The 22,173-nt window shown below is 41.6% G+C and overlaps 1 protein-coding gene across 4 annotated transcripts in view; it reads left to right on the forward strand.

Annotated features, from left to right (window-relative positions):
* The window catches only part of LOC110219955 (homeobox protein otx5-B-like), a 62,020-nt gene that overhangs the window by 32,411 nt on the left and 7,436 nt on the right, over nt 1-22,173 (forward strand). For all 4 annotated transcript variants that reach the window (XM_078145946.1, XM_021003734.2, XM_021003740.2 and 1 more), the window contains 2 exons: nt 17,032-17,090; nt 20,938-21,119. In XM_078145946.1, the coding sequence (XP_078002072.1) occupies nt 17,072-17,090; nt 20,938-21,119 (201 nt within the window). In that variant the 5' untranslated portion in view covers nt 17,032-17,071. The remainder of the gene's footprint in view (nt 1-17,031; nt 17,091-20,937; nt 21,120-22,173) is intronic.

Genomic DNA, 22,173 nt, shown 5'->3' on the forward strand with positions numbered 1-22,173 from the left:
TGTCATTTCTTATAGCACAATAGTATTCCGTCACGATCGTATACCACAACTTGTTCAGCCATTCCCCAATTAATGGGTAAATTTTAATTTCCAGTTCTTGGCCACCATGAAAAAGAGCTGCTAGAAATATTTTTGTACACATATGTCCTTTTCCTCTTTCTTCGATCTCTTTGGGGTACAAACCTAGTAGTAGCATTACCGGGTGAAAGGGTACGCGTTCCCCTTTGGGCATAGTTCCAAATTGTTCTCCAGAGTGGTTGAATCAGTTCACCATGCTGCCAACAGTGTGCATCACTGCATCTGTTTTCCCTAATCCCCTCCAGCGTTGGTCATTTCTGTCAGGTATGGTGGCATCTCAGAGCTGTCTTAATTTGCGTTTCTCTAATACTGATTTGTAACAATTTGTTCAGATGACTAAGTAGCTTTGATTCCTTCTGAACACTGCCTGTTCATATCCTTTGACTATCGGTTAGGGAATGGCTCTCGTTTTTATACATTTTATTAGTTCCCCATGAACTTGAGGAATGAGCCCTTTACCACAGAAACTTGAAGTGAAGGTTTTGGATGTTACTGCATGGTCTGTGTTACCTTTTAGCAAAATGTAGTTTCCCTAATCATTTCTTTGTTGTTGTTGTTCAGTCACTTTAGTTGTGTTCGCCTCTTTGTGATCGCCTTTGGGGTTTTCTCGGCAGAGATCCTAGAGGGGTTTGCCATTTCCTTCTTGATCGTTTTATAGTTGAGGAACTGAGGGAAACAGGGTGAAGTGACTAGCCCACGATTGCTCAACCAGTAAATGGCTGAGGCTGGATTTGAACTCTGCAAGATGAGTCTTCCAGACTCCAGGCCCTGGGCTCTGTCCCACGTGCCCCCTGCTGCCTGATTAACTCTTTTAATCAGGTATATTTTTACTTTTGCTTTGTCTGAGATCATGATTGCTACCCTCGCCATTTTTACTTCAACGGAAGCATAATAGATTCTGTTCTAGCCCCTTATTTTAACTCTGTGTGTGTTTCTTTAATCTCTTTCCGACTGGTCGGCCAACCTCTTCACCATCTTTGGGCTGAGAGCTCCTGAAGCTGCCGCTACAGCTGTCCCAGCCCCCTGTAAGACCCCCCGCGGTGCTGCCGCTCTCTTGTGATGTGGGCCAACCCCAGTGTCATAGATTCTCCTGCTGACCTCCTAAGCTGCCTTAGGCTGGAGAAAGGTCTTTCCCTGACCTTGTGTTGGCTCAGCCACTCTAGCATTTGATGTGACACATTATTTTGAAGTTGTTTGGAGGGGAACGTTATGAGAGTCTGGCTGGGTTTCTGCCACTATTCCGCCATGTTGGTGCCACTTCCTAGGTTTGATCTGGAAGGTAATGGGGGAGCCATTGGAGTTTGAGTAGAAGGGTAGCATGGTCAGACCTTACACTATGAAATCACTTTGGCCCCTAAGGGGAATGTGAATTACACAGGGAGGGAGACTTGAGGCAGAGATATCACTTAGGGGGCTATTGGAATAGTCTGGAAGAAAGAAACTGAGGAGGAAGTCAACTATACTGTTCACTGTGTGAGTGAAGAGAAGAAGTTGTATAATGTCTTGTTTTTTTTTCTAATTACATGTAAACACTTTTTAACATTCACTTTAAAAAAAATTGAGTTCTAAATTCTCTCTTTCCCTCCCTCCCCTCCCCCCTCCTTGAGCAAGCAAGCAATTTGATATAGATTATGTATGTGTAATCATGCAAAACATATTTCCATATTAGCTATGTTGTGTAAGAAAACACAGCTTCTACTCCCCAAAAATAACCCCAAGAAAAAAAAAGTTAAGCATTTAGGCTCCATCAGTTCTTTCTCTGGAGATGGGTGGCATTTTTCATCCTAAGTCCTTCATAATTATCTTGGAGCATTGTATTGCTGAGAATAGCTCCGTCATTCACAGTTGGTCATTGTACAGTGTTGCTGATACTGTGTATAGTGTTCTCCTGGTTCTGGTCACTTTACTTTGCATCAGTTCACATAAGTCTTTCCAGGTTTTTCAGAACATATTCTGCTTATCATTTCTCATAGCACAATAGTATTCCATCACAATCATATACCTCAGCTTGTTCAGCCATTCCCCACTTGGTAGGCAGTCCCTCAATTTGACATTCTTTGCCACCAGAAAAAGAGCTGCTATAAATATTTTTGTACATATAGATCACTTTCCTTTTCCTTTTTTTATTTAATCTTTTTGGAAACAAGACCTAGTAGTGGTATTGCTGGGTCAAAGGGTTTACAGTTTTATAGCTCTTTGGGCATAGTTCCAAATTACTCTCCAAAATGGTTGGGATCAGTTCACATCACTAACAGTGCGTTAGTGTCCCAATTTTCCCACGTCCCCTCCAACATTTGCCATTTCCCTTTTGTGTCATATTAGCCAATCTGATAGTTGTAGGATGATACCTCAGAGTTGTTTTAATTTGCATTTCTCTAAACAGTAAGTATAGAGTGTTTTTTTATATGTCTATAGATAGCTTTTATTTTTTTCTTCTGAAAAGCGACTGCTCATATCCTTTAACCAGTTATCAATTGGGGAGTGACCTATATTCTTATAGATTTGACTAAGTTCTCTGTATATTTGAGAAATGAGGCTTTATCAGGGAAAGGTGCTGTAAAATTTTTTTCTCTTTCTGCTTTCTTTCTAATCTTGGCTGCATTGAATTTTTGTTCGTGCAAAACCTTTTTAATGTGATCAGACATCTAATTCACTTTTTATAATGCTCTTTTTTGGTCATAAATTCTTCCCTTATCTGTAGATCTGACCAGTAAGATATTTCATGCTCCCCTAGTTTGTTTATGATATCATTCTTTGTGTCTAAATCATGTACCCATTTTGACCTTATCTTGGAAGAGGGTGTGGGATGTTGGTCAGTATCTAGTTTCTGCAAAATTACTTTCCAGTTTTCTCTGCAATTTCTGTCAAATAGTGAGTTTTTTTTTTTAAAGGCAGTTGGGGTTAAGTGACTTGCTCAGGGTCACATAGCTAGTAAGTGTCAAGTGTTTAGTCTGTGGCTGGATTTGAACTCAGGTCCTCCCGACTTCAGGGCTGGTGCTCTATCTACTGCACCACCTAGCTGCCCCCGAACAGTGAGTTTTTGTCCCAAAAGCCTGGATCTTTGCATTCATAAAGCATTAGATTACTATGGTCATTTACTACTGTGTATTGTGTGCCTGGTCTGTTTCATCGGGTCAGCATTCTGTTTCTTAGGCAGTACCAGATTGTTTGACTGAATACCGTTTTATAATACAGTTTGAGGTCTGGTGTGGCTAAGCCACTGTCACAGTTTTTTCATTGATTCCCTTGATATTTTTAACCTTTCGTTCTTCCAGATGAATTGTTATTTTTTTTCTAGCTCTGTCAAAGAAATTGTTGGTAGTTTGATTGCCATGGCACTGCATAAGTAAATTAATTTAGGTAGAATTGTTATCTTTATCATATTGGCTCAGTGTACCCATGAGCAATTAATATTTTTCCAATTCTTTAAATCTGACTTTTTTTTTTTGTATAAAAGGTGTTTTGTAATTGTGTTCATATAGTTCCTAAGTTTGTGTTGGCAGGCACACTCTCAAGTATTTTATATTGTTTACAGTTATTTTAAATATAATTTTCTCTTTCTAGCTCTCCTTGCTGGATTTTGTTAGTAATCCATAGAAACGCTGATGATTTATGTGGGTTTATTTTATATCCTGCAACTTTGCTTAAGTTGTTCATTATTTCAGTTAATTTTTTAGTTGATTCTCTAAGTATACCATCATATCATCTGCAAAGAGTGATAGTTTTGTTTCCTCATTGTGTAGTCTAATTCTTGTAATTTCTTTTTCTTCTCTTATTACTTATGGTGAGCAGTTCTAGTACAGTATCGAATAATAGTAGTGATAATGGGCATCCTTGCTGCATTCCTGATCTTATTAGGAAGGCTTCTTCTAGCTTATCCCCATTACACATAATGCTTGCTAATGGTTTTAGATAGATATCACTTATTATTTAAGGAAAGCTTCTTTTCTTCCTATGCCTTCCGGTGTTTTTAGTAAGAATGAATGTTGTATTTTGTCTAAAGCTTTTTTTGCATCGATTGCTATAATCATGATTTGTGTTGTTTTTCCTACTGATATGGTCAATCATGCTGATGGTTTTCCTACTATTGAACCAGCCCTGCATTCCTGGTATAAATTCTACCTAGTCATGGTATATGATCTTTGTGATATATTGCTGTAATCTCTTTGCTAGTATTTTATTTAAAAATTTTGCTTTGATATTCATTAGGGAAATTGTTCTATAGTTTTCTTTCTCTGTTTTTGTTCTTCCTGATTTAGGTATCAGCACCATATTTGTGCCATAAAAGGAATTTGGTGGAGCTCCTTCTTTGCCCATTTTTCCAAATAGTTTATGTAGTATTGGAATTAATTGTTCTTTAAAGAATTCACTTGTGAATCCATCTGGTCCTGAGCATTTTTTCTTAGGGAGTTCATTTATGTCATGTTCAATTTCTTTTTCTAAGATAGAGTTCTTTAAGTATTCTATTTCCTTTTCTGTCAGCCTGGGCAATTTATATTTTTGTAAATATTCCTCCATTTCTCTTAGATTGTGAGATTTACTGGCATATAATTGGGCAAAAATAGCTCCAAAGAATTGCTTTAATTTCCTCTTCATTGATGTTGAATTCACCCTTTTCATTTTTGATACTGGTAATTTGGTTTCCTTTTTTTAAGTGAAATTAGCCAATGGCTTATACATTTTATTTATTTATTTTTTCATAAAACCAGCTTCTATTTTATTTATTAGTTGAGTGGTTTTCTTTCAGTTATTTCCAGTTTGGTGTTTAATTAGGGATTTTTAAATTTGTTCTTTTTCTAATTGTTTTAGTTCCCCAATTTATTGATCTGTTCTTTTTCTATTTTATTGATGTAAGCATTTAGAGATATAAAATTTCCTCTAAGTACTGCTTTGGCTGCATCCCATAAATTTTGGTATGTTGTCTCATTGTTGTCATTCTTTTTAAAAATGAAATTATTGTTTCTATGATGTGTTCTCTGACTCATTCTTTAGTATTATATTAGTTTCCAATTAAATTTTTTTTTTTTTGGTGAGGCAGTTGGGGTTACCTGCTCTATCCACTGCACCAGCTAGCTGCCCCTTTACTGTCTAAATTTCCTCCTGGAACTCATTTAACTGTTCCTTTAAGAATTTGGATGCTCTCCCATTTAGTGTATATATGTTTAGTATTGATCTTACTTCATTGTCTATGGTCCCTTTTAGCAAAATACAGTTTCCCTGGTTAGCTATTTTAGTTAGATCTAATTTTGCTTTTGCTTTGTCTGAGATCATAATTACTACCCCTGCTTTTTCTTTTTTTTTTTTTATTATAGCAGCTGAAGCATAATAGATTCTGCTCCAGCCTCTTAATTTTACTTTGTGTGTGTGTATGTCTCTGTGCTTCAAGTATGTTTCTTAAAAACAACATATTGTTGGATTCTGGTATTTAATCTACTCTGCTATCTGCTTCTGTTTTATGGGTAAGTTTATTCCATTCTCACTTACAGTTGTGATTAATGTGTCTTTCCCTCCATCCTCATCCTATTATCCACTCTGCCCCCCACCTTTTATTCTTCTCTCTCTCTCTCTCTCTCTCTCTCTCTCTCTCTCTCTCTCTCTCTCTCTCTCTCTCTCCCCTTTTACTCTTTCTTCTCAAAAGTCTATTTCACTTCTGACTACTGCCTTCCCCCATCTGCCCTTCCTTGTGTGGGCACCAGTATTTCTTCCCCTACCACCCACCCCACTCCTATCTTCTTTCCCTCCTACTTCCCTGTAGGTCAAGATGGATTTCTATACCCAACTGAGTGTTTATATTATTCCCTCTGAACCAATTCCAATGAGAGTAAGGTCGAAGTGTTATCTACCACTTCCCCCCTCCCCATCTTATATTCTACTGTAAAAGCTCATCTTTTTATGCCACTTTTATGTGACATAATTTGCCCCATCTCTCTCCTCCCCCTTCTCTCAGTGCATCCCTCTTTCTCACCCTTAATTTTATTTTTTTGAAATCATCCCATCATAGTAAACTCACACATGTGCCCTCTATGTGTATTCCTTCTAACTCTCCTAATAATAACATTTTTCAGAGTTAGATGTATCATCTTCCCACATAAGAATGTAAACAGTTAAACTTTTATTGAGTCCCTTGTGATTTCTCTTTCCTGTTTACCTTTTTATGGTTCTCTTGAGTCTTGTGTTTGAATGTCATTTTCTCTATTCAGCTCTGGTCTTTTTATCAGGAGTCTTCTGTTTCATTAAATATCCATTTTTTCCCTTGAGAGAAAGAGATTTTTTTCAGTTTTGCTAGATAGGTAACTCTTGGTTGTAATTCTAGCCCCTTTGATTTCTGGAATATCATATTTCAAGCCCTACTTTCCTTTAACGTAGACACTTCTAAATCTTATGTGATCCTGACTGTGGCTCCATGATATTTGAAATGTTTCTTTCTGTCTTCTTGCAGTATTTTCTCCTTGTCCTGGGAGCTCTGGAATTTGGCTTTACTATTCCTCAGAGTTTTCATTTTAGGATCTCTTTCAGGAGGTGTTTGGTGGATTCTTTCAATTTCTATTTTACCCTCTGGTTCTAAGATATCAAGGCAATTTTCTTTGACAATTTCTCAAAAGATGATGTCTAGGCTTCTTTTTAAAATCATGGCTTTCAGATAGTCCAATAATTCTTAAATTTCCTGTCCTTGATTTATTTTCCTGGTCAGTTATTTTTCCAATGAGATAGTTCACAGTTTTTTTTCCTACTTTTTCATTCTTTTGATTTTATTTAATTGTTTCTTGATATCTCATGGAGTCATTAGCTTCCACTTGCCCAGTTTGAATTTTTAGGAAATTATTTTCTTAAGTGAGCTTTTGTACCTTCTTTTTCATTTGGCCAATTCTGCTTTTTAAGGAGTTCTTTTTTTTTTTTTTGAGGCAGTTGGGGTTAAGTAACTTGCCCAGAGTTACACAGCTTGTAAGGGTTAAGGAGTTCTTTTCTTCAGTGGATTTTTGGACTTCTTTTTCCATTTTGCCAATTCTGCTTGATGAGAAGTTCTTCTCTTAAATGGATTTGGCCTATTTTGTTTTTTAGCGTGTTATTTTCTTCAGTAGTTTTTTGTTTCCTTTACCAAGCTATTGACTCCTTTTGTAATTTTCTTTCATCATTCATTTCTTTTCCCAATTTTTCTTCTACCTTTCTTATTTTATTTTTAAAATTCTTTTGGGGCCTGTGACATATTCACATTTTTCATTGAACCTTTGCATGTAGCTATTTTGATTTCATTTTCATCTTCTGAGTTTGTGTTTTAATTTTCTGTGTCACCATAGTAAATTTCTGTGGTCAGGTTCTGATTTTGTTGTTTGCTCATTTTCCCAGCATATTCTATGATTTATAACTTTATTTTTTTTAAAATTTCATTAATTTATTTTGATTTATCAACAATCACTTCCATATGCTTTTGAGTTTAAAATTTTCCTCCCCTTTTCTCCCCCTTCCTCCCCACCACCCTCCCCAAGATGGAGCACAGTCTGATATAGGCTATACATTTACATTCCTATTAAACATATTTTCACATTAGTGGTGTTGTAAGTAAAAATTTAAACCAATAGGAGGAACCATCAGAAAGAGGAAACAAAACTCAACAGAAGAGAAAAAAAATAACAATTCAACTTCCGTAGTTCTTTCTTTGGATGTGGATAGCATTTTCCATCCCGAGGCCTCTGGAGATGTCTTAGATCCTTGTGTTGCTGGGAAGGGTTAAGTTTATCAATATTCGTCATTGCACAACGTGGCTGTTATTGTGTACAGCGTTCTCTTGGTTCTGCTCATTTCACTCAGCATCAGACTGTTTGGGACAGAGACCACCTACCCAAATCTAAATCAGAGTCTTGACCAGAGTTTTGCAGAAAGGAAAGTTATTTTATTAGCTTTCTCGAGAAAGGACACTGCCGTGTCGCCCAGGATGGTGTCAACCAGAGAGTGCAAGTGATCTTTGTTTAGAGCAAGGATATATAGACCCTAACACAGCAGCCCACCCTAACCCCCTTCCAGTCAGCTCATTGGCTGAGCCTCAGGGATACAAGCTAGGCATGTAAATCTACCCCCAGCAACAGAGAGGACAGAGACGTATAGAAATTATGTTAGCATGTTCCCCTTTTCAGGGCCTCACAGTTTCTGCAGTCTTATATAACTAGTTAGAGGATGAGATAGACAGGATGCTCTTATGGCTCAGGAATTTGTGCTAACACTATCTAGGAGTAGGGGAGGGAGAAGGAAAGGGGAGGGGGTCTTGTGTTCTGAGGGATCTTCACTTGGTGCTGGTGCACATGTACCACTCAAGACCATACAAGTATGTCCAGTTTTTTCTGAAGTCAGCCTGTTCATCATTTCTTATAGCACCATAGTGTTCTATTATGTTCATATACCACAACTTGTTCAGCCATTCCCCAATGGATGGGCATCCTCTCAATTTCCAGTTCTTTGCCACCACAAAAAGAGCTGCTCTGAAGATTTTTGTACATGTGGGTCCTTTTCCCATTTGTTTGATCTCTTTGGGATATAGCCCTAGGAGTGCTATTGCTGGATCAAAGGGTATGCACATTTTTATAGCTCTTTGGGCATAGTTCCAAATTGCTCTCCAGAATGGTTGGATCATTTCACAACTTCACCAACAATGCATTAGTGTTCTAATTTTCCCACATCTTCTCCAACATTTATCATTTTCCTGTTGTGTTGGCCAATCTGATAGGTGTGATGTGGTACCTCAGAGTTGTTTTGATTTGCATTTCTCTAATCAATAATGATTTAGAGTATTTTTTCATGTGATTTTTTTATAGATGGCTTTAATTTCTTCATCTGAGAACTGTCTTCATATCCTTTGACCATTTATCAATTGGGGAATGGCTTGTATTCTTATAAATTTGACTTAGTTCTCTAAATATTTTAGAAATGAGGCCCTTGTCAGAGAGACTGGTTGTAAAAATTCTTTCCTAATTTTCTACCTTCCTTCTAATTTTAGTTGCATTGGTTTTGTTTGTGCAAAAACTTTTCAATTTAATGTAATCAAAATTATCCATTTTGCTTTTCGTAATGTTCTCTGTCTCTTGTTTGGTCATGTATTCTTCTGTTCTCCATAGATCTGATAGGTAAACTGTTCCTTGCTCTCCCAGTTTGCTTATAGTATCAGCCTTTATATCTAAGTCATGAACCCATTTTGACTTTATTTTGGTATATGGTGTGAGATTTGGGTCTATGCCTAGTTTCTGCCCTACTCTTTTCCAGTTTTTCCAACAGTTTTTTTCAAAGAGTGGGTTCTTATCCCAGAAGCTGGGGTCTTTAGATTTATCAAATAATAGATCGCTATAGTCATTGACTACTGTGTCTTGCATATTTAACCTATTCCACTGATCATAACTTTATGTTAAAGTTGGGCTCTGTTCCTGGGGTGGAAGGGAGCACCGTCCCAAGATTCAGGTCTTTTCTGCTACTGTTTTCAGAGCCAGCTATGGGGTGTGTAGGTTTTTGGTGCTTCCCATGTGGTATGATCTAAGGAGAGGTGTGGTCATTGCCTTTCAGGCCTATGTTGTGGTCTGTGAATGAACACAAGCACTCTTCTGTGCCCTAGAACTGTGACCATGGCTCACGTACCCCTGCAGCTGCAAGTGTGTCCCTCTGAGCTTTGGGACTGCGACCTGGGACTGTTTGTGGGCAGTGTGATAGAGTCTTGCACCCAGCGCTAGCAAAGAGCCCCCTGTAATCTCCTTCCATCCCCTATCATCTATGGGTTGAGTGCTCCCCAAGCTGCCGCCGCCCCCTCTACTAAGGAATTGCCTCCAAAGCTTGCTGCTCGCTCCCCATCGTGGCCTGTGTTTCGAGTTCTGCACTGGGCTCCTGGTCTGACCATCACTCCACTGAGACAGAGCTCTCCTGCCAAGCTCCTAAGTTGCCCTGGGCTGGAAAATTGTTTCATTACAACCTTTTCTTGGTGTTGCTGCTCTAGTTGTTTGGAAGGGAATTTGGGAGGGCTCCGGGAATTTCCTGCCTTTACTCTGTCATCTTGGCTCTTCCTCTCTGTTTTTTACTTTTATTTTTTTGCGAAAGTCCTTGACTGCCTGTCTCTCCCCACATTTATGATTCTTTGGATCAAAGAAAAACAGTTTAGCAAAACCAGCTTTACATTGACATTGCCGCCGTGTCTAACCCTAAATGGAGTATTTCACGTCCCTTGTCTTCTACCACTACCCCTTGCAGGGAAGTGTGTTTTATTATTCTTGCTTCAGGGCTTTGGTGTAATTTTAAAAAATGTTCTTGATACCTTTTGTTGTCATGTGAAATCTGTGGGTCTAGTGGAGAATGCACGTTGAAATTAATGGAAATGATAGTTTATATAATCAGCCTACCCTCACATCTTTAAATCATGCTTAAGTATTGTTCTTAACAGTCCCTTTTACTTTTTCCATTTTTCAGATACTTATATTTTTTAGTAAAAATTAAAATGAAACCGAGCAATTTCAAAAATCCTTTATTCTATCCCTTTGATTTTATAGATGAAGAAACTGAGTCAAGTTATTTAAACTCTGATCGCTGCTGGAAATCTCTGAGGTCAAATAGGCAGCAAGTTTGAGCATAAGTTTTTCTGATTCTAAATCCATTGCTTTTCTCTCATGTGTCTCAGATAATACTGCCTGTTTTATCCTTCCCTTTAAAGGGCGAATGTTACTCTGACATGTAGACACAAATTCCAGAACTCATAAGGACACCTTATTTGTCTGATTGATTTACCAGAGTATGTTTGTTTCCAGTCTGTTTAAATTTGACTTTATCTAATATTAGTGTTATAATTGCTACTTCCACTTTCAGCTTTCTTCAGCTGGTTCTAGCATGACAAATTTGTGATGAGTTTTCATTTTTAGTCAATGTATTAAATATTTTTCTAGGGGCAGCTAGGTGGTGCAGTAGATAGAGCACTGTCCCTGAAGTCAGGAGGACTTGAGTTCAAATGTGGCCTCAGACATATAACACTCACTAGCTGTGATTCTGGGCAAGTCACTTAACCCCAATTGCCTCACCAAAATAAAAAAAATTTTTTCCTACATTACATATATTTCCTGTGTGTAATTATTATATTCTGATATTGAATGATTTTTATTAAACCCTTCAAAAAACACTTGCATTTAGCTTAGAACTGTTAGTAATTATTCGTAAATTATAGAATCAAATCCAAACACACCCACACAATGTATGGTCATTCAACATCTTAACAAAACCACACTTAAGATTCTTGTATTTCATGCACTAACTATATAGGATTTGCTTTTTGTTTTTTACTTTGTGGACCCTTTAGGCAGGGGTTAAGTGGTTAGTTGTGTGATGGTGGAGTTACCAAGAAAAGTAGCTGTGTATGGCATGAAACTTATTGTCATCCTACAGCAAGAATGTGTTCACAGCAAATGACATCTCTAAATGCCAGTTGGAATGTACATCCGAATGTGTGCATTTGGCACGGTGAAACAGACAATAGTGATTCTAGGAAGTTTCTAGACAAAAGCCCGTACAATATTAATGAAACAGAATCCATCATCACAAAGCAGATATTTTAAAAAATTAGCATTTCCTTGTCACAAGGGAGTAAAAGGATTGGTAAGTGTTCTCAGAGAAAAGGATAAAGGGATTGTGGCTTCAGCGCTCAGTGTCTGATTTATGCAGGTTGGACTGGCTTCCCTCTGCGGCCTCAAAGACACCATCTTCAGGATCTGGTTGGTTAAAGGGGTGGGGCTAGGGCTAAACATTCATTTAAATTAAGGCAGGGAGCCAAGCCTCTGCTGAGGTTGGGACAGTCCTTAACATTTGGGCCGAAGTTTGGCTTTCCCTCTTAATATGAAGGGATGTTTCTCCCTCTCTATCCCCTTGCCTCGTTATGGCTGAGGTAGAATTGAGGTTTCGGGGTAGGGAAGTGAAACAGACTTGTTTGCCCCTTCATGGCTAAGCCCCGGGATTCCTGGAACCTCCTTCAGTCCTTGAAGAGCTTCCACTGATCTCCCACTTGAGATGCCTGTAGGGCTGGCTGATGGACAGCTCAGCCGTAACTGTTCCTGTTCAGCCGAGCTCACTGAGTTCTGGCGGGGCCCAGCGAGGCTCACCTCATTGTTGCTGCTGCTGCTGCTCAGCTCCTGGGGTCCTCATCACGTCCTCTCAGTCTGTGTCTCCCAAACCGTGTGTATTTCTTTAAGAACTCTGGGGTAGGACTCCATTCCACCTTCTGACTCAAATATTTTGGTAGTCCCAAGTAGGAATGCTTGTCTCTATGAACTACACATCCCAAGCCAGTCAGTTTTCAAATCCCTATTATACATAAAAGCAGAAGAAAGCTGTACCTAATGGAGATTTGCAGTTTCATTTATTACCCTATTTTTCAGTTCTACTTTGTATATGGAAATGCTAATTTTATTTGTTATTAAGTTCAGAGTTAATTTCTTTAATTGCCTGTGATCCTGTGCTCCTCTGGCATATTTGGTTTGGCCATCCTGGGCCCTGCCAAATCTCCACTCAGCCTGACCTTTATGGACAGAGACCTCCAAAAACATGGGCTTCCAGGGGCAGAAGGGCCCGCTTGAGGTCTTCCAGTATGGCAGTCTGTTCTGGGCCTCACTCAAAAGAGGTGCATTTGTGGGTGACCCAGTAAATGGGGGACACTCAGATACTCAGGTGGGTAATGAGGGATCTCCAAAACCCAAGGAATTGATTAAGCCCCTGTGGTTTTTTTTTTTTTAAGATTGTGAGGAAGTGAGTCCCAGGAGCTTACCCTGGACCATGTGCAGCTTGTCTAAGATCTCCCTATCTACTATCCCCCCACCCCACCCCAACTTGACTTAGCAGGTAGGACACTTTGCTTAAGCAGTCTCCCATGCTAGGAATGTACTCCCTCTTCACCTCACAACCCTTAGCTTTCTTCAAGGCTCAGCTGAAGTAGTCTCCCCCCCACCCTACCCCCACCAAGTTGTTAGTGCAATCATTTGTATTTCTTTGGGTTATTTGCTTATCTAAATTTGTTTATCTAAATTTCCCATCATCTCCCCATCTCCCAAGTGAAATGCAAGGTCTCTGTCCTTGGCCCTCTTCTCTCCTCCTTCTATATCTTCTTGCTTGGTGATTTTATCAGTATTCATGGATTCAGGTATCATCTATGCAGATGATTCTCAGATCTATTTATCCAGCTGTAACCTCACCAGTCTCCCACCTGCCTAATGGACCTCTCAAACTGGATGACTCATAGGCATTCCAAAGTCATTATCTTTCCCTCAAACCTTGCCCTCTTCTGGCTCCCTTTCCCTATGACTTTTGAGGGTTCCTCTCTCCTCCAGATCACTGCTGTCATCCTCAGCCCTTCCCTCCCGTTTGTGGCCCAGCCTTGTCCTTCTGCCTTCCCACCGTCTCTTCTGTCTGTCTTCTCTCTACTCACACAGGTGCCCCTTGGTGCTGGCCTTCATCTCTTCCAGCCTGTACTGTTTCAATAGCCTTCTTACTGGTCTCTTGGCCTCAGGCCCTCCACCCAAGTTCATCCTCCACTCGGATGCCAAAGTGATCTTCCTGCGTGCAAGTCTGACCGTATGAACTCCAGTGGCTTCCTCTTATGCCCAGATCAAACAGAAGAATCCTCTGTTTGGCTTGTAAAGCCTTCCAGTCTGGCCCCTTACTGCCTGTACAGTCTTCTCATGGTTTATTCCTGTCCTGGGACCCAGCGACACTGGTCTTCCTGCTGCTCCTCAGACGGGCCACCCCGTCTCCCAGTCAGTCAGGGGTTAGGGCCAGGCACTGGCTCAGCATCGTCCGGGCAATCTTTGTGCTTTTTCACAGTCTGTGTCCCACGCTTACGAGGCTCTCTTTCCTCACTTCTACCTCCAGGCTTCCCTGGCTTTTCTTCATAGCCCGCCTTTTGCAAGAGACCTTTCCCCTCCTTACACACACACACACACACACACACACACACACACACACACACACACACACACACACACACACAGCTAGTTCCTTCCCTCTCAGATGACCTTCTCTTCCATACTTCTGTACATACTTCTTTGTGTGTTGTCCTCCCTCAGAATGTGACTGACCTCTCTGAGGGCAGGGATTGTGTGTTTGCCTTTCTTTCTATCTCCAGCCCTTAACACAGTGCCCGGCATGGCTTTTGTGGCTTCAGTTGTCATGTCCATACAGATGACTCCCAGGTGTATAGATTTAGCCCTGGTCTTTCCCCTGAGCTCTAGTTATACACCTCTAGGTACCTTTTGGACATTTCAAACGCAGTGTTCTGTAGACATCTCACACTCAGCATGTCCAAAACAAAATTCATTATCTTTCCCCCCAAGTCCTTCTCTTTCAGATTTCTCTTTTCTGTCCACGTTGCCATCATTCTTCTGACCACCTGGGTTCACAACTTTAAAATCATCCTTGACTCTTTTCTCTCTCAGCCCACGTATCTGGTCAGTGGTCAACTATATCGTCATTTCTTCAATTACAAAGTCTCTTGTATCCAGAGGTGTGCAAGAACCAGCTTATCAACTTTGGAGAGCTGACTGTTAAATTTCAGCATTTACCCCTCTGAAATTGGCTTGACTTATTGTTTTGTTGACTGTCTAGACTTAAACTGATGGAGAAACTGTTAATAATGAAGATAAAACTTAAAATGTTTCCTGACCTCTCCCAGCTGGTTGTTAAACATTATTTACCAGGATACCCTGCTTGCGTCTATCCACTCCTGTCTGCTCAGATAGCAATGTCAGTCTAATTGAGGCCTTCATCATTTCTTGACCTGGAGTATCACAGTAGCTTCCTAATTCACCACCTTACTTAAGCCTCTGCCTTCCCCAATTCATCTGCTGCACAGCAGCCAGATTGGTTTTCCTAAAGCTGAGGTCTGACTGTGCTATCTCCTGACTCAGTAAGCTCCCATAGCTCCCAGAAACACAATCCAGACTCCTTTCTGCAGCATTAAAGCTTTTCATGATCTCTCCCCAACTTAGTTCTTCACATTGGTTACGTGTTACTCCCATCCCTATACCTCCAGGAGCAAATACAGAACCCTCTGTTTGCTGTTCAAAGCCGTTCATAACCTAACCCTCCCTACTACCTGGCCAGGCTTCTTAGACTGTACCCTTTGCAACCCTTCATGTTACAGCTTGCTCTGTAGACCAGGATCACTGATTTCCTTTCACCGTCTATGCCTCAGGCCTGGAATACTCTGCGTCTTCCTTTCTGCCTCCTGGCTTTCCTGGCTTCCTTCAAATCCCAGCTAAAATGCCATGTCTACAGAGAGCCTTTCTCAGGGAGCCCCCTTGATTATGTCTAATTGATCCAGAGTGTAGATTGTACAGAGTCCTTTGCATGTTGTTTCCCTCATCAAACCCAGAGCTCCCCCAGAGCAGGGACGTTTCTTGGTGCCCTTAGCACCCAGCACAATGTGTGGCACGTACTAGATGCTTAATAGCGGAATGACAGACTGGAATAACCTGAGCCAGATGGCAGCTATCCAGTGCTGGGAAGTCATTTTGCTTTGGTCTTTGGTATGCCCAGCAAGTAGTACTAGGCCTTCCACAAAAGGAAAGGTGTTTCATAAAGCTTTGTTGAATGAAGAGAAGAAACAATCCGTACCCTGGATGGGTTTAAGCTCTTCTTCCTGAAGTCGCAGTGCCCAGATAGGGAAACACAAAGTAATTTCAGGCAGGAGAGAAGCCTTACCATCCGGGCAGTTTTGGAAAAGCAGCGGGGCAGAGATGGCATGTGTGCTGGCTGAGTTTAGCTGAGTTTAGTCATTCACAGATCATGCTTTTTTCCCCTCTACTGTTCGAGACTGTCTTGATTACATCTCCAGCCTTGTGAAAATGGTGTTTCTTGGAGTATCAATCAGGTCTGCTTAATTCTCTGATGGTTGAGCAAAGCTTCACCTGGGCCTTCACAAGGCACAAGTCTCCTAGACTTTAGCCAAAAGGAGCCCCCAAGCAATCGAAAGATTCGCTTGAAATTCTGGCATCTTTGTGGAATGTTGAACTGTGAAAAAAGAAAAGCAAATTGTTCTTCCAGACACAGTGGAAAAGACCTTTTGTCTGGTACAAAGAGAACCCTGAATATGCTGGGGTTGACAACATTTTAGACATTAAGTGGCAGGGATTTAAACCCTACTTTAACACTAATACTTTATAGTTTTAATTATTTTAAGTGGTTAAAAAATCCCTCCAGTTTCTTTGCAGAGAAATGCCCCCAGCCATGAAGATGATATCTGAAGTTTTGGGTCATATTAATGATTAATAGAAGTAACTGTAGTCGTGTGGCCCAGGGCACCTTTGTCTTACCATCAGATATGATTTAGTATAAAGACAGGGGAGAGACACAGGGAAAAGCCCTCATTGGCCACCTGCAAGAAATGAATAAGTGCTCACTACATTATAGATGCAGAGCTAAGTTCTAATGCAAGACAAATGGCTCTCTGGAGGGTAATTTTTTATTGGACCGATAATGAAAATAGGAAAGTGACAAAAAGGAAGAAAATATAGGGAAACAGGCTGTTTGCCTGGTCTTTGCTCAATTGGGCACAGAGTTAGGTTCATTTAAAGCAAAGTTGCTTAAGCTGGGGTCTGTGAATTTACAAAAAGATATTAACTATTTCAAGATAATTGGTTTCCTTTGTAATTCTGTGCATTTAATTTTAAGCATTTAAATACATTATTCCTAGCTTGGGTCTATAGGCTTCTCTAGACTGCCAGAGGTCACAAAAAGACACACGAACCAGTTTTAAGAACCCTGATTTAAAGAGCAAGATGCAGTGATAATCAGGTTTATCCAATGAAAGAAGGGATGAGCCCATTTCCTCTGGGGGAAAAAAAAACAAAAGGAACTGAGGCACTTAAGGGAAAAGAATAAATACCAGTAACTCCCTGCTTCCCACTCCCTAATTGACTAAGGTGTGACAACTTCCTGCTTATTCTTCCATTATAGGCCAAGAAAGACTTCCCACTCACGTAGCCGACCAGCTACCATGAAGCCCTCCAAGCTTGGTGAGTATTGACTTGCCCTTCTCATCCTGGACCCAGTGACTTGTCGCCTGTTTTTCTATGGTATCGGCGGCACGGTGGCATGTAACCCATAGCCTGGGTTACCTGGATTTCTAGAGTTCATGAGACTTTTTCCTCTTCATTCTTTCATTGGGTGCAAGAGTATGCAAGGGCTGTGTTTATTTCTTCCCAGCCTGCTGCATGGTGCCATATGGGCCCCTCAACAGCCTTTACTAAGTGGCTGGTGAATAAATGAATGAACTGGCCTTCCCTGACTTGGGTTTTTCTGTTGTGGAATCATCCCCTTCACCAGGGGTTGAAGTGGCTTGGATCTGACTGCCTCCTCTTCTCTGCCCCCTCCTGGAAGCCCAGCCTCAACTCTTAGGCCTCTTTCTTCTGGAAATCTTATATTTTGCTCCCACTAGTGATGAAATTACAGTGCATGGGCTTCGAGTGTGGGCATTTACTGCGTGTGCATTTACTGCATGTGTGCATTTTCAGCGTGCCGAATTCTCTCCCTCCCCCTCCCCCAGCCACTTCCCACTCAGGAATGTTGGCCCCTCGGGGCCCAGCTATTCTATGGCTTAAACTCTTGCTCTGGTACATGAATAATAATACTAGGCACCTACATAATAATGGCCCTGTGGTTGACTGGGGGCTCCTGAGCTCCGGTTTGCCTCCAGAATATTAGCTTTCTGGGTTGCCGCTTTATGGTTTCCGCAGTACTTTATAAATATTATCTCATTTAAACCACCCTGGGAGGTAGGTGCTAGAATTATCCCCATTTTACAGATGAGGGAACAAGGCAGAAAGCATTTAAGTGACTTGCCTATGGTCTCACAGCTAGTGTCTGCGGTCAGATTTGAATTCCAGTCTTCCTGATTCATCAGTTTTTCCAGTAAGCCACTCAAAAGCGAAGTTTGAAATTGCCTCAAAAACAAACAAAAAAATGCTCATTGAAATAGCTTTTCCTCTCAGATAAGATTGTGTTTGTTAAGTGCTTAGCACGGTGTCTGGAACAAGCTGAGGCTTAATAAATGTTTATAAAACAAACTGTAGATAGCAGAAATTCACTGTTTTTTATACAAGCCTTTTCCTTCTGTATATGGAAAAGTTGTGTTTGATTGTGAAGTTGGCAGTAAAAAAAAATGATAAAATAAAAGTTTTGGTGTTAGCTTGCAAGACCATAGCTGCCCAAATTTCCTCCTCGCCTGGTGGTGAGCAAGGAAGTTGCTTCGGTTCTGCCTTCTCTTGGGTTTTGATTTCATAAGTAACTGAAGGGAAATTCTGAGGGATGCAGGGTAGCAGGCTCATTTCTTCATAAATAAGTAGTTTGCTAAGGAGGGAAGCTTCAGACTAGAAACTTACTTGGCTTGTCTTCTGCTACTAAGTCCAAATTTGATCAAAAGGCTTACTTGTTTTGATGAGGTCTACAGGTTAGGGATCCTGGGACCTTGAGATCACGACACTTTGGGCTCTACCTGAATGAATGCAACTCAAATCTTCTTTCAGCCAGAGAAAAAGTTTATTGGAGATAAACTGTATAGGCCAGGGGGCGCCCGTAGGGATGAGTGGGCATGAGAAAGTCTCAGCATTTAAATGGGGGCCAGGGTGGATCTTATATACACGCAAGTAATTTTGGGTGACCAGAGGAGGGGCTGGAAAAAGGGTCTAGGTGATTTAGGGAGAATTCTGATTGGAATGGCTGAGAGATTGAATAGATAATGAAGGGAACTGGAAGGAAGAAGTTGGGGCTAGGACTTTCAAAGGGAGATAAGGGGAAGAGTAAGAAAAGTTTAAGGGTTTTCTGGGGCCCACAGGCAAATGGGAGCCAGATTCTTTTTAGTGCAAGAGGCAAAGGTCTCGGCTTGGGTCCATACCCCATCAGTTTCCTTTCATTTTTATCGTAAACTTAGTAAACTTTAATTAAATTTAATTCAATTGTTATTTAGTAATAAACAAAATTATAAACACTAATAAATAGGAACATTAAAAAAATACCAGGATTGTTTAAAATAGCTGCACTTTGCCTATGTTCAGTAATGTAGTAACAAAACTGCTCTTTGTAAACCCTTCTGCATTTTTCTTCTGTGCCTTTAAAAAATGTTTTATTGATGCTCATTTTTCATGTTTATCAAGTGAGATGAAATATGTAAAGCCAATTGCAAACCTTAAAGTGCTTTGTAAACGCAAGCTGTCACCGTCATCATCATCATCATTATTATTCCCTCGCTGAACTGCTTTACCCCCAAACGCTTGCTTGCTTTCCCTCCCCAGCCCCATGGCAGTGAGAAGTCCATTTGAAACTGAGTCTTATAACTGATTTTCTTGGGGAAGATTGTGAAGCCTGTCTCCATCTATTTCCATCCCCTTCTTATCTTGTGCTGTGTGTTTTCTCCAACTCTTACCGGTTTGAAATAGGTTGTGTCTGCAGAGCACCTGAGAAGTTCTGCTCACAGATCCTTGCCGTTTAGCTGGGGGTAGAGAGGAGGTTTGGCCTCTGCGGCGGGTGGTCTTTGAGGTCTCATTCCACTTCTGAGACTGAGCTTTCCAGAATGTACAAAAGCGGGCAAAGGAAATCAAAGTGTAGAACTTCAGTGAGGCAGAATCTCATTGTGTTGGTTATATTAGATGGGCGTTGGCATTCCCGAGTGGAGAAGGGAGTGTGTCTACTTGTGGAGATCGGGCAAGACCTTATCTTGGTGGCATTTGAACTGGGTCTTTCAAATCAACAAAACTGTTCATTTATAGATTTTGTTTGTTTGTTTGTTTTTTGGCAAGGCAGTTGGGGTTAAGTGACTTGCCCAGAGTCACACAGCTAGTAAGTATCAAGTGTCTGAGGCCAGATTTGGACGCAGGTCCTCCTGACTCCAGAGCTGGCACTCTATCCACTGCGCCACCCAGCTGCCCCCAAAACCATTCATTTATAGTTCACAGATTGCAATAGGATAAGAAGGAAGGAAGAAGCATTTATTAAGCATCTTCTTTGCGCCAAGCACTGTACTAAGGCTTTACCTCATCTGATCCTCCCAACAAGCCTGGGAGTTGGGTGCTGTTAGCATCTTCACTTTACACTTGAGGAAACTGAGGCAGAGAGAAGTTCTATGACTTGCCCCGTGTCACACAGGCAGTAAGTGTCTAAGGCTGGATTTGGACTCAGGTCTTCCGGACTCCCGGCCCGATGCTGCATCCACTGCTCCGCTTCGCTGCCTAAAACTTATTGGTGCTGGTAGCGTACCTGATGATTGACCATGCCCGGGAACTTGTCTCTCAGTTCGCCTTAATTGTCAGATGTAGCAGGAGATAGACTGAAGTCTCTCAAGGAACTTGGATTCTGCTACAGGCTGGGGGTGAAGCGGGGAGGAGGAATGCGTCACGGCTCAGGAAAGTCACTGGAGAGGGTCAGGAAAGACCTCCTGTATGGCGGCTGCGGCCCTCGGTCGGGAAGGACGCTAGGTTCTGAGGCCTAGGCAGCCTGGCCACCTTGCTGTGTTACTCATGCGTACCGCCCACGACGTGCTTTGTCACCCATGGGCCCCTGGGTCTGGAATCTCCTCCCTTCCCCATCACCTCTTAAGAATCCCTAGTTTGCTTCTAAACTGGCAGTTCTGCCTGGGACATTTGTGAATCCTGTGTGCCAAGTGTGATCAGTCATTCGATCAGCAGGCATTTACTCTACCAGGGACTGGGGAAGGGTTAAAGAAAAAATAGGCAAAACCAGCCCCTGCCTTCAGGAAGCTTGCATTCTAACAGGTTAGTCAGCATGTCAAGAAATAGGTTCATCTGCATTCCATGCTAAGCAGATAGACATTCTTGTTCTAAAGACTCCTAAACTTTTGCCCTTCCTTAGAACCTGCCTTGACCTCTGACTCCTCGACAAGCAGTAAAAAAGGGGCAAAGAGGGAGCGAACCATGTTCAATGAAGTTCAGCTGGATGTTCTCCTGGGGGAATTTCATAAGAACCCGTACCCTAATTACTCCGTCAGAAGCGAGCTTGCTAACCGCCTGGATGTTCCCGAGTCTAGAATACAGGTGAGTTAAAAGTTCACGCCTGCTACGTGCATTTTCCTGGCTGGGCACTAAGCTAAAAGGCTAACCATCAGCACCCACAAACATTTTGCTGAGCTCTGGGCACGCTTAGCACAACCCTGGCACACAGTAGGCGCTTCATAAACGCAAGAAAGGCAAAAACACTGCCTCCGCCCTCACGAAGCTCACATTCTCGTTCTGTAAATTAAAATCCAGATCCTTTTCCTCTTTTGGGGGTGAAGATACATTCCTGCCGTTTCCACATTCATCCTCCTCCTGATAGAATCCTCCAGGAAGTTCAGGTCTCGGCCCGGACCCTGTGCCTGGCACCCGGGGCGTGCAGCGGGCCGCCCGGGGAGTCCACCATCTCTCCTCCCAGAGGGACGAGGTGAGGCTGGCTTCCCCTGCATCTGTGCAGTTTTCTGTGGAGTGTCCCCCTCCTCGTTGCTCTCTCCTGGCCTCCCTGGCTTCCTTCAAGTCCCAGCCCAAATCCCGCTCGCTACGGGAAGCCTCTTCACCCTCCCCCTGTGGCGGCGTCCCTCTCGAGTGATTTCCTGTCCGTCTCCTCTGTAGCTCGCTGGTGCTTGTGTTCGTGTTGCTTCCCCCATTATAGCCCCACGAGAGCTCCGGGGTAGGGATCATCTTGTGCCTCTTTTGTATTTCTAGTGCTTAGCACCATGCCTGGCACGTCATGGGTGCTTAATGCGTGTTTGCTGGCTTGTTGACTGACTCATACTGAGAGCTGGCATTAATGTGGTAGTATTTACTCGCTTTATCTCATTTGACCTTCACAGAAACCCTACAAATTAGGTGCTGCTGTTTCTGTTTTACAGATGAGTAAACTGTTTGTATGTCTTCCTCAGTTTCTCTAAATTCTTCCTGATTTCTTATGGTTCAGTAATATTCCTTTATATTAGTAGGCCATATTTTTTTTTAGTCATTCCCCAATCAGTGGGTATCCACTTTATTTCTACTCTCTTACTCCTACAGAAAGTGCTCCTGTGAATAGTTGGTGTACCCGGGAGCTTGGCCTCTGTCTCTAACCTCCGGTAGTGGT

The sequence above is a fragment of the Phascolarctos cinereus genome, unplaced genomic scaffold (assembly GCF_003287225.1).
Source record: "Phascolarctos cinereus isolate Bilbo 61053 unplaced genomic scaffold, phaCin_HiC Scaffold_726;HRSCAF=1367, whole genome shotgun sequence".
In the NCBI taxonomy this organism is placed as follows: Eukaryota; Metazoa; Chordata; class Mammalia; order Diprotodontia; family Phascolarctidae; genus Phascolarctos; species Phascolarctos cinereus.